Consider the following 21,637-nt stretch of genomic DNA (forward strand, 5'->3'; position numbering starts at 1 on the left):
TAAATCGATAAAAGGCAGCTGCTTGCAACGTGGGGCAGATATGATGCTGTCATTTATATATTGTAAATCCAATGATAGCTGATCAAATCAGTGCGTCTGCTGTTCCAAACCTGACATGATTGAATTGTCAATAAAAAAGATTTTACAGTAAGGGAAGTTCGGCTGGCGGTGTAAATGCCTGGAAGCCTCACTAAGTTTGATACAAGATGAAGCAATAAGCTAGGCTATCATTATACAATTCCAACAGCCAAAATATTTGGATACTTGTGTTCTCACATGATACTGGAGATGGGAGGAAACCTTTTATTGCCACTTGTTTGAAGAAGAATTATTCTGAGACTGAGGAATATGGATGGCTTCTCCTGAAATGAAGGTATGTTGGTGAGGACTAAGAGAAATAGTGTGGGACTTATTTGAACTGAAGATGTGCAGGTCCAGGTCATTAGCAGGAAGGTTATCAGTGTTTCTGTTTGCTTAGAAACAAATCTTGCAGGAAGGAACGTGACTAATAGCATGGTAAGAAGAGACTGGCTCTGCCCCTGTGTGGAGTCTCTGTGAACAGGAAACCAGAATATGGTTCATGGTTTTTTTCTGGACTACAAAGAAGACTGTTTTATGATAAATCTGTTCATGAGCCTTTTCTTGGGGGTTAGGCTGGAAGATGCTGCAGCCAGTGCAAGGTGGTGCCAAGCCATCTGAGACCTGATGGAGTTGCTGCTGTAACTTCCCTGAGCTGATTCAATTCCTGCTACCCAAAGACCTCCCTGTACCATTTCTCAGCCCAGCTGGAGAAGAATGCCAGCAGGGAGAGAGGCTGGTAAGCAATCTGCTCCCCTGCATCCCCCAGTGGAGTGCGCTGGAATGGAGATGGAGGGAAAGAGGAAAAGATGCAGAAGATGGAAAGATGCAGTAAAATCTAAGAAAAAACGTGCCTTGCCGCACTCCAAAAAGACCTTGCACATTCAGAGCACATGAAACTCTTGGACACAGCCTCATGTAGTGATTTTTTTTTTTTTTTTTTTTTTTTTGTGACACCATTTGGTGAGACACAGTGAGGTCACATGAGGCTGTGAGATGATCCTATAAGGTATCTGGATACTGAAGGTATCCATGTAGATGGCCACCCATGGGAATGGTTCTGCATCCAGCAATGTGCTGTTTTAAACTTGCTTGTTCTCTTTGAATATATTTTTCAAAGTTAAATGGCCAGTAGTAATGTAAGCTTTCATTTCTACAGATGAGCTTGGACCAACTGCTTCGTTGTGCCAAGAGTTTCCTCTGCCAGGAATGGAGAGCTCTGTGTCCCTGCAATGCTGGCTGCCCTGTGCAGCTCCCCACAGTCTGCTGGATGAAACCCCATTCTCTGCCCTGCATTTCTGCTTTACTTTTTCCCTGCTTGGTAGTTATTCCTGGACCTTGCTGATGGCCGTAGCTTTTAAAGGATGTGCTAATTCAATTGCTTGTGATTGACTGTGTTCTTAATCTCTTTTTTGTGTTTCACCAATTTAGCTAAATCCTAAATCCATTAGGTGCTCTCAGATTGCTTTACAAGTGTCCAGAGGAGGTGTTTGCAATAAATCCAGGCTAATTCTCTCTGCAGACAGGGTTTTAAGGCTTCGGGTCTGGGCTGGAAGAAGAGTGGACTGATGCAGGAGTGGGCTAACACAGGAATGTGAAGGACAAGAAGCAATTTAGCTTCTGCTTCTTTACTTTTTTTTTTCTACCATCTAGTTGATGTTGCTGTCTACTTCACCTTCTTGGTGGAGAGAAGAACTTTGGGATACACGTGCTGAGAAACCAGCTGTGGGGACTCCCAGTCCTCTTTCACAAAAAACAGTGAGGAATCAAAATGATGTTCTGTTTGTAAAGCAAAGGAGGCAAAGCTCAGAGACAAGTCCTCAATATTTCCTGTAATATTCTTTTGCTTATTTTTCTGCCCCTTCTGTATGAGGGTCAAAGTACTAGCTTTGCTAAACACAAACCTGCCACTTACTCTTTTTTTTTTTTTCCCCTGTTCAGTTTGCAGTGCTTTTCTGCTGCTTAAGCCAACAGAAATGCTTTGTTTTAAGACAGGAACTGCAGCTAATAATTCATTCAAGAGCAAAGGAAATTAGCTTTTTCTCCTTAATTTTCCTTTCCCAGCTCTGGAGGTTGGCTCTGGGAGTGCCATCACACCCTGGTGCTGGGGGGAGGAGGACCCCAGCCCCTGCAGGGTCCTGGCTCTGGTGCTGCTCAGTCCGCAGAGAAAACGCCTCTGAATTTCCATTCCTCCTCCATCTGGGAGGAATCATTTGTGGTTTGGGGCTCTTTGGAATGGCATCTTGTGCTTATATACTGCTCGTTAGGTCTGGGGGGAAAATGGCATGTCAGCCTGGGAAACTGGTGAGATGCCCATGTTTTAAAATTGGTTTGCTTTGTTAATATATAAAGGTAAAGAAGGCTGGGACTCTCTCTAATCAGGGAGGGTTACACTGATGCTCTGGAAAGAAAAGGAGAAAAAATGCTCAGGGGTTTTATGGCACTGTATCTTAAGCTAGTCAGTCTTTGGAAGATTTGGGTGTATTTTTGTTTTAAGGGGGAAGTGGAGATGAGGATGAAACATGAGTGTCTTCATAGGAAAGATGAATTTGCAAAATGTTTTGCTGTCTCACTTGAGTGGAAGCATGTGGTTTTCAGTTCCCATAACCTCAAGGCATTACAAAATCATGATTAAAGCCCTAAGAACAATGTGATCAGAATTAAAATTGGTAAGTTTGAAAAATTATACACTGTGAGGTTTTCCTTAATTTATTTTTCTTGTCTGCCGGTGCTACAGGTCATAGTTTCAAGCCTTTCCCCACAGCAGCAAAGGCTGGATTGTTTTGGTTTTTAATTGTAAGCGGAGGTCTTTATGTAATCTGCTCTGTCCAAAGCTGGGGCTGCAAGAAAACAGCAGATTGTGCAAGCTCTGAGAGCAATTCCAGTGGTTGGGAATATATTCAGCCTTTGTCAAAAGTGAAACTTTGTTACAAATGTCACTTATTGAAGTGGAGAGTGTGCCAGTTGGAGCCCAGATGGTATTTATATCCCTTAAATGATAAGGTATGAAAATATTCACCTCGCAAAAAGCAATAGTTTTTACTAAAGGTCACCTTAATAGGTATCTCTATTCGATCTTTTTGGGCAAGAAAAAATACACTATTGATTGTATATACAAATTGGATGATAATTCAGTTAGTGCCTGATGGTGGCAAATCAGGAGCACAGCAGTGGCTCTGGGCAGCAGAGATGTAGATGACACTTCCAGCATCATACAGTGTTACTTTTTTTTTTTTTTTTTTTTTTTTAAGTTGTAGCCTGTTTAATTCATGGTAATGATGGTTAATTCATTCATGTGCAATTTAAAACATCCAATGCAGACTTCCTGGAGACTGCACATAAAACACAGAGGCTTAGTAGGGCATTAGAGATGCATCTGGGTGCCTGGAATACAGAGGATCTTTGCTTCGGCTTGTCTAAGTGGTCTTTGTTTAACTGATAGCTGCTAACTTTGTTTAACTGATAACACATGTTGTGCTGTTACTGCTGTTGGCCTTTTCCCAGTTAAACTGGCTTAAAATGAAAGTGTTTATGGGGAGATTCTGCAGCCCTGGCTCCACGGGCTCTTTGTCTGGGCAGAGGGGGGAGTTGATGTCTGGGGCAGTTCAGCAGAGAGCTGCATGTTTGCAGATTTTAATGGCTCTTGCTCCAGAAGGCTTTTAACACGCTCCCTGCACAGCCACCCTGGGCAGGAGCTGCTTTTTCCATTGCAGGTCTGAGTTTTGCCACTGTGGCTTCACTACACTTCAGGTTTCTTGAGCGTGCAAAATGCTGTCAAATTGGTAACAGGAGGAGGGAGGTTTGCAGCACAGCCTCGGGCTCAGCACAGAGGAAAATCAAAGGAGTGTTTTGTGCCCCACTCCGGAGCCTTTGGAGGGGTCTGCTCTGAGCTGCTGCTGCTGGACATCAGGAGGAGCTTTTCAAAAATCTGCCACCGTGAACGGACTGAGCGTGGAGAGAAGTGCCAGCAGCAGAGCGAATCCATCCCGTCTGATCCCTGGCAGCTTTTCCCTGAGCCATGGACTGAGCCTCCCTGAGCCTGCCTCAGCTGGGTTCACCTGCTTTCAGCTGCCTTGGGGTTCCAGGTGTTATAAATGACTATCATAAAGCTGGCTTTTCGCAAAATGTGTGCTATATGATTAATAACTTTGTAGTAAAGATATAAGTTTTTATTTCTGCTGTTAGTAAAGAAAATTAGGCATAGTGGTAGTAGTGATATAGTGTGCTTAAACTGTCTGTTTGGCTGGGATAACATCCAATGAACATATAAAAAAGACTCTGCTATTGATACACCAACTATCAGCATCTTCCATCTAAAGAAAACACAAACCAAGGCCCAATCTGGAGGTGATAATGAAAACACAACCAAAAAACACACATACTCTAAAAAGGCGAACCCAAAGAGAGGCCATACAAAACAATCCCTAAAATATGAAAACTAGTTTATGGAAAAATATGAATATTCAACAAACTGATACAATAAAAAAGGTATTTAAAGAAAGCCTATAAAATAGCAATTTGTGGACTTGGCTAAATGTCAAGTCACCCAACCGACTGTACTTTACTTTTTTCCTTATCTCCTAATTGTCTTATCTTTTTATTAAAACATATTTCTTAAAATCTACCAAAAAATAAATCTCGTTTTTCACACAGGGAATCTGTGAAGTGTTTGTGATGGGGAGGGCAGCCACAGCGCTGCAACGTGAGTGTTGTTGCCTCAAGTTCTCCTGCTTTTCACCGTTTGCATTTTGTTCTCACGCAGCTTCAAGTAAACTATGTATGATTTTAGAAAATAATCTCATGTTTACATTCTTCTCCTCTGGGAGGAGAAAGATGATTGATGGTGATGTTCACCAACGAGCTTGAAGAGGTGGCTACCTGTGTAGCCACCTCAAGACAATCTTCTTTTGTCTGTAAAACTATATATATTATGGAGTCAGAAAAATGAAGTAGAAGCTCCGTGAGAACAAAATGCAAACAGTGGAAAGCGGGAAAACTTGAGGCAACAACTGTGGTTAGGCATTTTCCAGAAGTGTTTTTTGGGGATGCAGGGATGCCTAGGGAATTGTTGCTCTTCTGCTGGCTCCAGCTCTTTCCCTGTCTCCAAAGGTCCCCCTTCCGAGGGCTCAGGGTGTCCCCAGATGGAAGTGTAGACTGCCCATCAGCTGTGGCCAAACTGCTCTGATGCTTTGCCCTTTTTGCCCTGGCTCAGGGTAAAGCTGTTCTAAGGGACCTCCAGGAAGGTTCTTGGGAAAGGGACCTTCCGAGGGCTTTGGGTCTTGTGTGAAAAGCTGAAAACCTTGGAGAAAAGAAAGAACTTTTGTAGAATGCTATTCATTTCAAACAGGAAAATGGATTTTGATGTAAATATGGGATACTGTCTGCAAAGAAGATGCTCACCCCTCTTTGGTCATGTTGAGAACTAAATTTTTTTCCTGGTGCCAGACACAAACATACAGGTCTCCCTTTCTCTCTTCCCAAGGATCTTTTCCATGGCATGGTGCTGCATGGTGATGGAGCCTAGCTCTGTCTTGGGTTCCAGAGGTTTGAACTCGGATCACAAAATCACTAAGGTCTGAAAAGACTTCCCAGGATCATTGAGTTCAACAATTAACCAAACACTTCTGTGTTCATCACTAAACCATGTCCCCAGGTGTCGTGTCCACATCTTTTGAACACTTCAGAGATGATGACTCCACCACGTGGAGAATGGTTTTGCTCTTCATTTTCATTCCTAGAGGCTGTTAAAACTCTGACTGCTTTGTTATCAAAAAGGATCCATCTCTGACGTGTTTGAACCAGTCAGTAAAGTGCAAACCTGACAGGAAATGAAATTTTTGGTTCTTGACAAGAAATGAAAGAAAAATGGCTTTTCAAAGGGAAATGTTCTTCTGGCAGGAAAAATGGTAGGCTTGGGGTAGGGGATTCTGTCTTTGGATCAGAATTCTCTGTATTTGAACCTAATCTCTTTTCCCCTTTGGTTTTTCTGCATGGATATTAAAAAATCAGGTGTTGATTCCCAAAGCAACTGAATAATTGTATCTAAATTGTTATAATCTCTCAAATATGTCAGTGCTTCCACTGGCAGAGGAGATTTTGGATGGGAGGAGAAGCATTGTGGAGGTTTAGAAAAAGGTGATGCCTTTTCTTATTCAGTGGAGAATGTGTGGTAAAGGGAAGTGTGCAAGCACTTACTCAAAGGCTCAGTAAAAAATAAAATAACTGCAGAGGGGCCATTTTAGACAGGCTGTGATGCAGTGTGTCTTTGAAATGACCCTCATGGGCTCTGCCCTCTCTGTCCAGCAATAAACTAATTCTCAGGACTAATGGTAAAATTCTGCAAGGCATGAATTCCCAACTTAAATAGATTTACAGTGAGTTAATAGATCTTCCAGCATATCTCTTGCAACCTATTTGTGGTGGCATTGTTTTAACATGCACAGTAATTGAAAAAATTGTCAGGATTTACTGTCTTTTCTGACCTGTGTTTATCATACCTAGGAAAGACTCCATAAGAGACATAACATTTGATGTATGGACATAGACCTTGCGTGGAAATGTTCCGACAGGAGTTCTCACTGAGTGGTAATTTTTCCTTGGGAAAAAGGGGATTTTAGAATTATGAGAAGCTAATACTTAACAAATGCCACCAAGAGGGTCACGTGTGCCAAGAGTTGCATAACAGACAAGTCAGAACAGTGTGATGATAAAGATGAACCTTCAGCTTTGGAGGTTATGTATTCTGTGTTGGTTTCCATGTGCAGCCTTTGAAATACATGATCTTTATTTTGAGAGGATAAAATGAAAATACCCTTTGGAAAAGCTGTTTATTTTTTTTTTCCCAGGCCTATTTGTCCTTGCTCCTTTTGTTAGCATTTTTTATAAATCAAAAGTTATATTGATCTGGAGATTATGCGTTAAACCATGTCTGAGCAGTGGTTGCTCTATTACTGAGAAAAGCAGCTGCCATAAAACTTTTGGTAAATTTATCGATCGATACTCTCCATGTTCCTCTTCAGAAAAAGAACAAGCTGAATTTTAATTTACTGGGAACGCAGCTGAACACGTGGCCCCCGTGTTCAGCAAAGGATTTAAGCCTGTGAGGAACTTTCCAGAGATGAATAGTGCCATTACTTTGCAGGGGATTATTCATGTTCTTGAAGGAAAGCCTCTCTGGGACAGGCAGCGGAGCCTCCGATCGATTCCTGGCAGCTGTGGTTGTGAGTCTTACTCTTGAGAGCCAAATTATCATCTCGTGCTCCTGTTACAATGGCTGCCTTGCTCTCACAGGGGGGAATAAGGAGATGATAAAACATCTTCCTTGTAAAATGAGTGTTAATCAAACCAGGGCTTTGAGCCAGGACGAGCAGGATGCAGGAGCCATGTGGAATGCTGGGTGTGGACCAGCCATGGGCTCAGCTGGTGCCACCAGGACATGATGTCCCACCTTCTGCTTCCTCCCTGGGCTGGGACCTGCCCCTGCACCAACTTAGAAAACAAAGTCAAACCCAATCAACAAAGAGAACAAAAACAAACAAACAACCCCCCCAAACAAACAAAAAAACCAAACCAAAAAAACCTCAAAACCAACCAACCAACCAAAACCACACAAAAAACCCCACAAAACCCCCCACACACCCCCCAACAAAACAACAACAAAAAAACCTAAACAAAAAAACCCAACCAAACCACCAAAAAACAAAACAACACCCCCCCCAAAACCAAACCAACCAACCAACCAAACATCCCCTGCACAAAACAAAACAACAAAAAAACCCCGCCCCAAACCAGCAACCCCCTGAAAAAGCCAAGCAAACAACCCCTGCTCAAACAAACAAAGACAACCCACAAAAAACCCAACCCAAAACCCCATCAAACCACTCTCCCCCACAAACAAACAAAACAATATCCAGCTTTCCCCCAGCAAAACCACTGGTGTTTTGAGAGGGCTCCACTCAAGGTACTACAGAGCAAGGAAGAGAAGAATTTGGTCTAGTTTTTGGAAAGTGCTAGGGCTAGAAACTGGGGCTGTGGTTAGGTCTTCCTGGGTTTGTGGGGGGTTTTTTGTTGTTGTGTTTTGGTTTTTTGTGGGTGGTGTTTTTGGTTGGTTGGTTGGGGGTTTTTTTTTGTTTGTTTGTTTGTTTGTTTTTGTTTTTGTTTTTTGGTGGTTTTTTTTGTTTGTTTGTTTTTGGTTTTTTGGTTTGGTTTTTTTTTTTAAAGTATGGATATGGTGCCTGGGGTTTCTGTGCCTGGCATGCCCTGAGTCCTGTTACTGGGGTGCTGCTGTGGCTGTGATGTCCTCTGTCAGTCCCTGTGGTGTTTCATGAGGAGGGAGTTGGGTACCCTGCTCCCTGATGAGCAAGATGCTGCTGAAGTATTGTGTATATGTTCAGTGGATCAGGTGCTGCCAGGGAGCATTGCAGTGTTCGGTTGTGCTCCTGAGGTGATCCATGGTCTCATTACCATGTTAGAAACCTCTGTCTTTCTCTGAGGTGTCTTGAGACAAAACTAGCTTGAAAATCACTGAATTACTTTTGAGAACCTGGGCATTGTTCTGTGTCTTGGAAACAGTGACTCCTTGGGGGGAAGAGTTATACCGATGTTGGTTGCTGTATGTCACTGGGTAAATGGCTTTCCCGAGTTCTGCAGGCACAGGTGGGAAACTGTGAACAGAAATAAAGGGGCTGGAGTGACTAAAGAATGGTCAACAGGTGCCCTGAAATAAGTGCAAGTCCTACGTGTTACTGTAGGGATCAAGAACTGATCTTCTGCCATTTGCTTTTCATGGGACAGTTGAGATAACTTTAAAGAGAATTTGGCCAGGAGAGATTATTAAGGAAGGAATTTGCTGCTTAAATAAATAGTCTGCTCTCTATTGTTGGAGACTTAACAGGCTGATAAAAGCCCTCTGGAATGAAAGGGAGCCTGAAAAGCCCATCTCAGATCTGCCTTGCTCTAAAGTTACTGAGACCAATGCACTTCCAAAGAATTTTTTTCGACTCTTTGAATACAAGCTCAACTTGACCTAGTGCCTTGCTTCATCTTCATCTATTCTGATGAATAAAGGAATTTGCTAGGCTTGCATTTTTTCAGAAGTTGCTTGTAACTTTCAGTTTAAAATAAATGGAAGAACTATGCTGGTGTCCTGGTCTTTAGAAATGCTTGGCTTGTAAATTTGGGTGGGAGTGCATGAAGTCACTTGCCCTCTGCTTGATATGTGTGGCTTGTCATTCATCTCTGAAGAGGTATGCTGCTTTTTTGATACCTTGATAACCCCATTAGGTGGATGTTGCAGCCTCCAATTAATAAAATAAGGCTGTGTGGGTGACCAAGTAATGGGGTTTTATTGTTTTGTTGTAGTTTTTTTATTTTGTTTTGTTGGAGGTTTTTGTTTGGTTTTTGTTGGAGATTTTTGTTTGGTTGGGTTTTTTTGGGGGGGAAATGGGCCTTGTGTTAAAAAATTAAAATAAAACAGTGCTGGATGTGCTTTTGCAGTGGTGAAATGCTTGGGTCTGTGATACCTGCTCAGTTACCCAGGGCAGAGAGGTCTTTTTCCCAAGGTTTTTGTAGCTATTCCAGCTGCACTAGGCTGTGCTCCCTGGCTGAGCACCTGACTTGAAATAGGAGCTGTAGATGGAGTCTGTTGTCTCTGCAGCAAACTGGAGAGGTTAGAGAGACTAGGAGCAAAGAAAATAAGTATTTGGGATAAAAAAATGTGGGGAAGGTGAACTTTGAACTTGAACCTTGAGCCTTATGTGCCCAGAATTTAGCATCAGAATGGAGGCATGGGGAGCATGGAGAGAAGATTATCATCTTTCTCTCATCTGACAGGTTACAGCACAACCTTTACCTCTACCAGAGTGACCTTTTAGCTGCAGATGTGTCTTGCACCCTCTTTCTCAAGTTTTCCAGCTCGTGCTCCCAGGCCTGATTTGAGCCTGCTTCTCCAGACCCTTATTCCTCTTGCCCTTTAATTTTGATAAAGAATCATGTTCAACCACCACTTGCACCAGCCTCGACTGTTTGCATTTTTAACTTTGTCTTTATTAAATTTTCAGGAACCTGTTAAGCATTCACACATCTGTCATGGCACGAAGCGTTATCTTTCTTGGTGCTCAGGAAAACAAATTACACAATGGATGTGTAACCAATATTTAATCAAAAACGCCAAGGCCATGTGTTCAGTCATGAAGCCCCAGGAAAGATTTTACTGCAGAGTCATTCTTGTGAAGTGCTTGCTGTGAGATTTTTTTGTTTTGTTTCTTTTTTTTTGAACTTTCACTTGAAGTGTAGGTTTCCTGTGTTGACTTGGGTGCTCCAAAGGGTCTCTAGGGATCTCTCAAGGCATCCTGGTACTCCTCAAAAAATATTGCTTGTCTGTGGTCCATTCCAGCACCCCGATCCTATCTTTTGGTGTCATGACTTGTGGATGCCAGTGTGGATGCAGAGCACTGCACTGAGCTCCCCCCCAGGTAGAGTCTAGTCCAGGTGAGGGGCTGGATGGAAATGGGGAGCTGTGAGCACCAGCATTTCTTGTTTCCTTGCTTCTGGGCTGGTAGCAGCTTGTGTTGGTGAGCTCTGCTGTCTGCATTAACAAAGATTTTGTGTGCAGGATATAAATATTAAATGGGAGAAGCACAGTGTGACTAATTGTGTAACAGTTGGACTGTTACCTGGACTGGAACAGGAGAGTATTTTCAGGGCAGTTTGAGTGGGTATAATGAGATGGATCATACAGTATTTTTATTAGAAACTTCAGGGAGTGTATTTCAAACTGCCAGGGCACTGTATAAGCTGAACAATTAAAAATAAACGGCTTTGGAGCTTGGCGTTTTGGTAGAAACAGATAATTAGGAGAAGATGCTTTTCTGACAAAAGCAGAATGGTTTGGCATTGGCTGGTGAGCAACACTGGCTTGGAAACTTGTAACTTGGCTGCTGTGGGAGTGAAGGCAGTGGGCATGGAGCTGGAAGGAGCCCTGTCTCACTTAAAGACTGGACCTTTGCTCTCTTGGACTGGTGTTGATGGAGCAAAGGTAGAAAGTGCAAACCTTGATGGCGTAAAATTAAGAAGAGAGAGTAACAAAATTGTTCTACTTTTTGTTATTAATGCTTTGAAGCTAATCTCATAAGCTTGTTAGCTTGAGACCATATATTTTTTGGTGACAATATTGTAAAAGTAATCCAAAAGGCTGTATCATAGTTGGGAAAAAAGCGTTTCCTAAGCTTTAAACCCAAATGTGCTCAGTGAAACAAACCCTGCAAGAGCAGCAGTAGCACCATCTGATGGGTTTTGTAATGTCATAGACAAAAGTAATTATACTGCTTAGAAGAGCTTTTGTCTCCAGATAATGTTGTTAAAAACTCGCGGTGTAGTGTAAATCATAACGGAACAAATCTGGAGGCTGCTCTCATTGCTGCCAGGGGAAATTCTCTTAGATTTTGTTTCCTTTCTGCTCGATATATTGCAAACCTTTTCCAAGTTGGTAAATAAATATTACCTGCTGTTTGAAAAATGACTTGGGGTTCATCTCACCAGTAGCGCCTGTGGCAGCCAGGCTGTTATTGCAAACAGTTGTTCCTCTCTTGGTGAGCTCTGTTGTGTTTTGGGAACACAGACTCTTGTGAGGAGGCTGAAGTTGCCTGATTCATTGGAGATATTAAAGAAGCATTTCCTCTTTTTAGAGTTCACTCACACGAGGATTCCTATGGCTTCTTTTGCCACTTCTGAGCAGTGTCACAGTGAGAGCCAGGTCAAAAAATACTTGTTTGAACTTACAAACACCCAAACTTTTATAATTTCCTTGATGAACATTTGAATTCCAGTCGATGAAGGTTGGTAGTGTTTTTGAGGGGCTGAACAGTTTTGGCTTTTAGATGTAAGGGATTTTTAAACATTTGGGAACCTTTGGCTTGCAGGAAATGCAATGATTGCATTGGGAACAGATTAATTATTAATTTTCCAGTGTCCTGCCTGGACACCCATACTTTTGTCTTAGGGTGAAAATGATTCCTGTGGCCTGAGAGATTCCAGTGCCAAGCTCTCTCCTGATTTGTTATTTGTGTCCTGGGGAGCAAAGGGAGAAGTTTTGCCATCAGCAGGGAAGTGTCAGAGATCAGGTGGAGCCAAGGCAAGTGAAGTCTGGCCAAACCAGAGGCTCTCTGACCCCTGAAGTTATTGCTGTGCCTTATGCAGAGAATTTGGTGTCAGGCCCTGTGAGCAGGGACCCCTCAGGGACAGGCCTGGGGAGAAAACCCAGGACATAAGGAGAGCCATCAAAGCCTAAAAAAAGGACTTCAGCAAATTCACTGAGCTTCAGGAGCTGGGTCACTTGCTGCCCTGGAGTAGTTGCATCATAGATGAGATTCATTGTCAGAGGAGGAGCACATTCATACCTCCAAGGCATTTAAAGTGTGTTTTGTGGAGCTGGCAAGATTTGAAAATGGTGCCATGTGAAGGACAGGGAATCACTGTGTGCCACATTTGCACCCTGTAATGCTCCATAGCAGCTGCATCCTGGGGAAGGTGCAGGAAATCACAAAATGCATCATCATCTGCAGAGGGGAATTCAGCTGACTGCCAGTAATCCTTGTCGACTCAAGGGAGGTTTCTGCTGCATGGAAATCAGTTTCAGGTTCATTTTACAGTTTGGGATAGTGCATGAGGATTCACCACTCTGCCCCACACTCCTGGAGGAAATGGCCCAGGAGTTCTCTGAGGGAAATGGTGGTGACACCGTGACCTTGTTTAGAATTACTTGCTTGGTTTTCTCCCCTCAAGAAACCTCTGTGCCTTGCTGTTACTGGCTCCTGGTAGTGGAATACCAAAGTTGTAGTTCCTGCAGTATGACGAGATATCTTGGTGGTCGAGATAAGGCTGTGTGTGGGGACCCAAGTTTTTAAGCAAACAATCCTTCTCAAAAATGCAAATGGGACTTGTGAGCTCAGCCATGGTGGCAGCTTCCCTGCTCAGAGAGAGTTTGTGGTTGCAGGATTTATGTGTCTAGATGTCAAGAAACAGGAAAATCAATGTTGTAGGTGCAGTTCTAATGCTCAGCATGTGCTGAGGGGTCCATGGGTCACACATGTCTTTGCTCCCTTCCCAGGTGCCCATGGATGATGAGCTGCTGGTGCAGCAGGTTTTGCTGTGCAGCCCCTTCACCTTTGCTGAGCCTTGGCCAAAGAGGACAAGACAGAGAAGGTCAGCTGTTGCTGTTGAAAGCTTGTCTTTACAGCAAAACCAGAGCAGCACATCCTTGGAGGGGCAGTGTGAAGCCCATGGCACGTCCTGGTGGCTGAGTGCCAGAGTGGACCCTGCTGTCCCTCTCCCAAGGGTCACAGTGGTGTGTGGAGGTGGCTCCAAGTGGTGCTGGTCTTCGGTGAGCTGGCATGGGAGGCAGAAGGAGGACAGACCTTGTTTCACCTTTCCAAACACCTTTAGCTGCTTGTGAGTCAGCCCTTGCTGAGCTTGGAATTGGAGGTGCACATCTGTAGCTGCCCCAGCTCTGCAGCTGCCATCAGGTTTTGGCTCTCCCCTCTTCAGTGGGGTGCCGTGTGGGAATGGCTTTCTGGGGTCACTTGTACCGGCTCCTTGAGGCTCAGGCAGCAGCATCACATAATCTCTTAAATAAACCCATCAAGTGGCAGACTGGGCTGGAGCCTCCTGCAGCCTGGGGCAGCCAGTAGGTTAATCCAGAGCTCCTCTGGCCCCTTTGAAGTTTGCTGCAGCTTAGGAGCCAACGAGCTTTCTCAGGAAAGCTGGAATTTTTACTAAGCAGCAGACTTATTATCTGGGCTGAGAACGCAGCGATTTCCTTCTCCTGCCAGTAATCCCCACTCAGGGCACTGTTATGCTCTTTTACAATTTATTTTCTCTAATTGCCGCTTTGCAGCGGCCACGCAGCTCTCCCTGGGCTGTGTTCTGGGGAATTTTTGCACTTTGAAAGGAGCTTAGTCCTTCCCTTCTGGCTGCTGGAATGAGGCAGCATTTCCTCTCCAGGTACTTCAGCAAGAGTCCAGCCTGAAAAATATGTAACAGCCTGTGCTTTTCAACTAGTGACTGATATCTGTGGTCTAGAGTAGGTTCAGCTGTTTCCTTCATCCTTTGGGACTCCTGATAAACTGCCCTTGACCGAGGCAGTCAACAGATGTACAGTACCAGGGCACCAGTGCTGGGGTGGTGATGATGCTCTGCCTCTCATCCTGCAAATGCTCCCTTGGTTTCTTTCCTGAACAGGTGTCTAAGCCACAAGCAGACAGTTTCTCCAAGACAAATGCTGTGAGAAACTGTGCCAAGGTCTTTGCTAAGGTCCTGGTAGACAACATCCCCAGCCTTTCATTGATCCACCAAGCTGCTCACCTTACCGTAGAAGGAGATGAGGTTGGTCAAGCAGGACCATGAACCCACATGGGACTGGGCTTGATGCCCTGGTTGTCTTGTATGTGCCACGTGATGGCACTCAAGATGATCTCACGCCCCCAGGTACTGTCACATTTGCCAGCCTGCAGTCACTTGGGACCTCCCTGGGTAACCAGGGCTGCTGGTAAATGATGGACAGTGGCCTCATGAGTTCTTCTGCCTGCTCCCTCAGTACCCTTGGGTGGACCCCATCCAGCCCCATTTGTGTGTATTTAAGCAGTGTATCAGAGCCCTGACCATTTTCTTCTGGATTATGGGGACTTTGTTCCACTCCCCATCCTTGTCTTCCAGCTCAGGATGCTGGGTACTTGGAGAAAATCTGGTTTTACTAAAGACTGAGACCAAGAAGGCATTAAGTATATCTGCCTTTTCCTCATCCTTTGTCATTGTGTTTCTCTCTGCATCCAATAAAGGATGCAGATTATCCTGAGCCTTTCTTTTGTTGCTAATGTATTTAAAGGAACATGTCTGGTACTCTGCTGTGTGTGCATCTGTGTGTGTACTCTACAGTGATGGAGATTGAAAAATGTGAGCCCTGCTCAGCTGTGCAGTGTTTTTCCCTGCTGAAGTTAGGGGTAAGTCTGATGCTTTGCTTTGTATTCACACTGCTGCGGCCAGACCTGCAAAACAGCTGCCTTAAATGGCAGCTTTTGAAAATATCTTTGAAATAAAAAATAGAAGAGAGAAAAGATTGAATTATCCCCCAGCAGTGAGTTTCAATAATGCCGTGTTATGAGTAGGGCAGATTTTACCAGCAGCAAATCCATGGGTTTTATCCAAATGTTGGGTTTTGTGGGGGATCAGAAGCCTGTGTCACGTCTGTAATGCAGCATCCCCCTGTGTCCCTGTGAGGTTCCCTCGTGGGAGCACAGGGGACTGACCCACAAAGTTTCCTCCCCTTTGAAGCACTCGGAGCCTGGCTGAGGGTCACTGCAGCTGCTGGCAGCTGGGGATTTAGAATTCCTGTAGCCAGTGCTTTCTGAGGAATATTTCAGAATAAGCAACTACTGTGGGAGTTGGGTGGGAGAGATTTTGGATGTATAAGACTTCTTTTTTACAAAGTTTTATTATTTCTTGCATCTATTAATAGGGCAGCAGGAGTCTCCATATGCTTTTATAATCCCTGTTGTGCTTTCTAATGGATGTATGCAAAAGCTCCAAAGCGCATAAAATAGACGCTCTCATCCAGTTATTACGATAAAAATTATGTGCATGTCATGACCTTTAAAGCAGTGGGACTGTGTGTGCATGCTCTTCTGATAGGCCACTGTTCTCCATTCCTTTCTGAAGCCCTCCTCGCCCTAGGAGGTTTGCATAGGAGCTTGGAATATTTTTCTAATCAGCAAAGAGTCTTTTGGCTGTGATGATAACTGGCAGAGCACAGAGGAGGAAGAGTGATGACTTTTTCTAAGGGGAACTAACAGGGAAGAGGGTAAAGGCGAATGGTGAGGCACAGCATGAAAATCCTGGCACCGTCTCTGCTGCTGTCAAAAAAACCCCACTGGCCCAGAAAGTTCTTTGTGTTTTTTGAGGCAAAAGCTATTCTGGTGCTCTTGAGAATAAAGAGGTGGGGGGAAAAAGTTCTGTAATCCATGTGTCCTCTTTAAAAAGACTTTTTTTGTTGTTTTAAAACTTTCAATAGTAGTGCAATCAGCATTTCATACAGTGTGACTGCTCTGCTTGCACAGCCCATTCTGTGTTACACTTGCTGTTGGAGAGCTTTGCCATCCTCTGTCTGGGGGTGAGGAGCAGGATTTTGGCTGTCCTGGTGAGGGAGGCAGGGAGAGAGAGGCCCTGTGTCCTTGCAGCTTTGCATCCCTTGGTCTGTGCTGTGAGGAAGGAAGGATTGCTGTCGCCTGGGAACGCAGATGGTTGTTCTTGGCTTGCTGGGACAGTCCTGGTGTGAGTGTCTGGACCTCACTGTGGACAAAATATTTCAGCAGCATGCCTGGGAGGTGTGCAGGCACCAGATGGGATGGACACACTGTTTGCAGAAGTATATCAGTAATTTCTGATTAGCTCTGATCACTGCTTACACCACAGCTTTCTGCATGCTGGGGTGGGGCACCCTGTTCTTCCAGGCATCCCTGATCAGGATACACCCAGGAAGAAAGAGCTGGAAGTCCTGGAGTCATGATGGTCTTAAAAGCTCTTGGGTAATGCAAGAGGTTACGCAGGGTGAGCAGCAAGGCCCAACATTGCTTGTGACAGTGTTGATACTGAACTCCTGTGGAGATGTGTCAGGCCATGCTCAGCTGCATTCCAGCCTTAACAAATGGGGGAAATAACTCTTACTGCTTTAAAAATTAAACATTCCCTTTAATTATTGAACGTGAATAATTTTCATGCAAATTGAGCCGGGATGTGTATTTCCAGAGTGACAGAGTTGAGAGCAGTTACATCGTGGGGTGTCAGTGACCTGTGAACTGAAAGGCTGTTCATTAATTTAGGCTTTTTATGAATAGTACCCTGGAGGGAGGGACAGGGGCTGGTAGAGCAGGCTGGCCAAAGAAAAAGACTTCAGTTTGCAGTGATGGCCTCCCCTTCTAATGCTTTAAGGTGCAAAGTGTTATGTGTGTAGGTATGTTATCCTTATATAGTGGGGTATGGATATTTTGGAAGCCTCCTGATGAGAAGGGCTATAATTAAAGGAATAACTGTGCAGTGACTGTGGGTGCTTCCCTGCTCACCTTGTGGAGGAGATGTGGGCTGAAAATCCTAAAGTCTTTGAAGGTAGAGATGGGAAAATGCACCATGATTTTTCCTAGCAAAATTTAGTCTCTGTCTAAAACTTGAATTTCATGGGACAGTGTGGGACAACCTGACAGGTATGAGAGCGTTCTTGGCTGGGCACCCACAGGTGGGCATGGCATCACTAGATCTCAGAATTGCTTTGGACAACAGAGCAGCTCACATCCAGGGCAAATGAAACATTGGATCTGCTGCTGAAGTGAGCCAGGTGCATTTGGGAAAACTGCAGCACTGTGGGGGCTTTCCCAGTGGCTTTGAGGACACTTGGTGCAGAGTGCCTGCTGGGGGTTGAGTCAGAATATTGCCTGTGATTAAACTGTGATTAAAGTATTTTCCTTTATTTAATGGAATGTCAGCATTTACTGTTTCCTGATTTTAAACACTGTACAGTTTGTCAAACATTTATCTCTGCCTTAAATTAAGTCTGGAGAAAGAATTCCTGTTAATTTCAAATCAATATGAAAGGGGGGAAAGAAAGAAATTGCAGTCTAGCCCTTTTCTTGAATCAATATTTTCTTTAAAAGCTGAAATGTTAACTAGATCATAGTTCTTTTTTTTTTTGCCATTTTGAAATGTAGCTTCTGTTTAAAGAATTTATGCATTTCCCCTGGAAACTGCTGATGCTGGTGTTTCGCAGCAGGCACGGCTGCCAGCAGGTGTTTGACCCAAGGCAGGCAGGATGGGGCCAGCCTTGGCAGCAGTGATGTGGTAGAACATTATCCTCCCTGTTTCTGAGCTCACCATCTCTTAATGACTTTTTTTTTCTTGTTGTTGTTGTTCTGTTTTGCAGAAGCCTTCGAAATTGTAGTGCGGCACGCAAGAAACTTCACCAACAGCATGTTTAGGACCTACTACCAGAGCATGGGGCCCAAGGCCCTTAAATTTGTTGGAGAACTTTTTACTGACATCTCTCTGTACATATTGGGCTCTGACATCAGCGTCAATGACATGATAAATGAATTTTTTGACAGTTTGTTCCCTTTGGTTTACTCCCACTTGATTAATCCCGGCTTCCCCGATCCCTCTGTGGAAATGACCGAATGTCTGCGGGTGGCCAGGAGAGACCTCAAAGTCTTTGGGAACTACCCCAAGACGATGATGACGCAGGTGTCCAAGTCCCTGCAGGCCACACGAGTCTTCCTGCAGGCGCTGAACCTGGGCATCGAGGTGATAAACACCACTGACCACCTGAAATTCAGCAAGGACTGCGGGCGGGCGCTGCTGAAGATGTGGTACTGCTCCCACTGCCAGGGGCTGCTCCTGGCCAAGCCCTGCGCCGGCTACTGCGGGGTGGTGATGCAGGGATGCCTGGCAGGTGTCCTGGAGATCGATAACCTCTGGAAGGAGTACATTGGGGCTCTAGAGGGGCTGACCAGAGGGATGCGTGGCATCTATGACATGGAGCACGTCCTGCTGAGTCTGTTCTCCGTGGTGCGCGACGCCGTCGTCCACGTGCAGAAGAATGAAGGGAAGCTCTCAACAGCTGTGAGTAGTTCTCTGCAGTTCCCCAGGCTCTCTGCTGTGGCTTGTAAACAAAACCCAAATGCTCCAATTACCAATCTCCTTTCCTACCCCTCTGATCTTTCAAAAAACTTCTGGTAGCGTTTGAAACTGCTGTTTGCAGGGCTTGGGTTTTCAATTAAGGGCTTTGCCTCTTTTCGGGTTTGTTAGAACAGAAGGGTCTGGACTTGCCCTGGGGTATGAGGTTGGGAGCTGAGATGTTACAGCATCATCAGTTTTCCCTGAGTGCTGTGCTTACCCTGCTCTGAAAGGCTGGTCCTGCTCTCCTGGAGTCCCCTGCCTCCTTTACCATCTCTAAAATGTACCTCCAAATAGATACCAAATAGAGGCATCTACATCTATGCTGTAGCACCCCCTGATTTACCAAAGAAGAGCTGATTCTCCATCTTTTAGTAACTTGTTTCAGTTTTAGGCTGCATTTAGTGAGATTATTTCTTACTTTTACTTGACTCTTTAAAAACACAATGTGTGAATTTCTGAGCTTCCTGAGAAACTGAGGCTGTCTTGTTCTGAAAACCCTGCTGCTCTGTTTGAACACCAAGGACAAATGTCCTGTGATACTGTGATGCTTGTTCTGCAGAGATTTTTCTTGAGACACAATTAAGCTGCTCCATGTAGGTAGGGAAGAGTTGGGCATGGGGCAAAGGTGTGGGAGTGTTGTAATAGTTTGCTTAAAGCCAAAGATGATTAAAATCTGACACGTTTCCCTGTTAGCTGCTTGTTCCTGCCATTCTTGACTCCTGTTTACAAAAGAACTGTGTTTTTGTAGGTCACTGTACTACTTGCACTGTAAGTAGCTCTTATCTTTTTTAGAGGGGACCATGGAAATGTATCAGCTTATGGGCTTTGAGCTGTGTGGCACTAAGCCAGCAGCACTTTGTGCTGTTCCCTGTGCTGGCTTTGCTCAGCCACCACACTTGTGCAGGCTGTGAAATAATGTGGTGGCACTCGGGTGGTTTCCCACCAGAGGTAGTTTGGCTCACATGGAGCAAGCTTTCTCCAGTGCTTAAAAAGGGTTTAGGGACCAAGTTACATTGAGTTGGATTGCTCTTGTGTTGCAGTGACCAGGAGGAGTCTGTGCCTGGGCTCTGTGTTGGTCACCTGGGCAGATGGGACCAAGCAGGACTTGTGGGCAGCATGTTAAGCTCCAGGGTACAGTGCAGGACATTGGCTTTTAACCTGCCTGAATCCCTTTCTGCAGAAAATCACAGTTTTACAGCAGCCTGCCACACACCTCTTGTGCAGGGAGGTTCCAGCTGATGGTCAGGAGCAGCAGCTCTGCTGCCATGGAGCCAGGGGAGGTTGTTCTCACATCAGCCAGAACCATCAGTCAACCCTCTCTGGAACAGCAAAGGAACAGAGATATAACTGTAGGTTTATCTTGAATCCAGGTGAAATAGAGAATTTGTGTTACAGCTTATAATGAGAGAAAACCCAGCTCAGCTCTAAGCTGGAATTCCAGGAAGTAAGAATTCTGACTTGGATTTTCCAGGGCAGTAAGAAACAAAACTTACTTCTGTATGTAAAGTAACTTCTGCCTAATCTCAAAAGATTCATTGGCATATTCAACTGTGAGCAAAACCATCCAACATGTTTTGCATCAGTGAACCCACCATGCTTATAAGTACTAGAGCAGAGCAGAAGTATTGTGCTGAAAGGATCAGTGTTTGTTCTCCCATATCTTCCTTTTATTGGCACAAAAACAAAAATGCACTTTTTCTTGGAGGTGTCCACGTATATAGTAAACAAACACAACTGTCTCTTATATTACTGAATATTGACACCTGGATCTGTCTACAGACAATGTGTTCATGGGATGACAAGCAGTAGAGCTACAATCTTCCCACCCTCTGCCAAACCAGAATATAAATTGACTTCCTTTAGAATAAAAAATTACTGGGCATTACAAAACCATTCAGTGCTTTCATACTTGGTAAAGCTGTTGGAATTCATTAGTGCCATATGTAGCTAGGTTCTTACTTAAACATAACTCTTCTTTATTATTTAATACTTCAATGATTCGTTTATTTGCTCTAGAGACATTTTTGTGTTAGAGTGAAGAAGAAAAAATCCAAGCCAAACAAGCCAGTTGCCTGGCAATTGTCACCAGAAAAGAATGGCCACTGGGTTTTTGAAGTTTGTTTTTAAAACACTGATGTTGCTCAGCTAAGAGTTTTATGTCAGACCTGAGCCCAGAGCAACTTTTTTTTCTTTCTTACAAATGAGGATATGAGCTGCTCAGTGGAGAAATAAGGCAATAATGGAAGCACTGACTTTCTTAACTATGGTATTGGGAGGGCTGGGTCTAATAGCTGAGCTGCATCAGGACCTGGGGTAATCTGGGGTAAATATCTTCGTAAGATATCACTTTGTAAATTATAGAATACAGTTTTTTTTTATTTAGCTGTGCTATAATGAAAGTTTCTCTGTTAAACTGATCAGCACATATTGAGTTTCAAAGAATATACCTGGAAGCAAACAGTTATGTTTTCTGTTATTCTGTAAATATGATTCTTTTTAGACACTGTAGTCATACCAGAATATGAAATGCCACAGGGGTTGTCTTTGAAAATGTGGGTTTTTACACTTGCCCTGGCTTCTCACATTTACCTCTTTTATTAGTGACCTTCGCCACCACTGCTTCTGTAGGCAAAGTACAGTTCACCTGCATGGTATTAAGAATAATGACAGGTTATTTAATTGTCATTAAAATCCTCTGGAATTATGGAGAATTTATCTTCCATGCCCGTAGTGATTATACCGTGAATAACAACACCACTGCACTTGCCTGTCCTTTGGGCTTCTTTGGTTTTTCTCAGCACTGGCAGCATTTCTGCAGCAGTGGTTTTGCCTCCTGGTATTTCAGATC

General features: G+C 44.1%; 1 protein-coding gene across 1 annotated transcript in view; it reads left to right on the forward strand.

The window, feature by feature from the left end:
* Positions 1-21,637, forward strand: part of GPC3 (glypican 3) — a 133,099-nt gene that overhangs the window by 38,517 nt on the left and 72,945 nt on the right. The window contains exon 2 of the mRNA XM_066338539.1: positions 18,038-18,732. Within this exon, the coding sequence (XP_066194636.1) occupies positions 18,038-18,732 (695 nt within the window). The remainder of the gene's footprint in view (positions 1-18,037; positions 18,733-21,637) is intronic.

Source organism: Sylvia atricapilla, chromosome Z, assembly GCF_009819655.1.
Source record: "Sylvia atricapilla isolate bSylAtr1 chromosome Z, bSylAtr1.pri, whole genome shotgun sequence".
NCBI lineage: Eukaryota > Metazoa > Chordata > Aves > Passeriformes > Sylviidae > Sylvia > Sylvia atricapilla.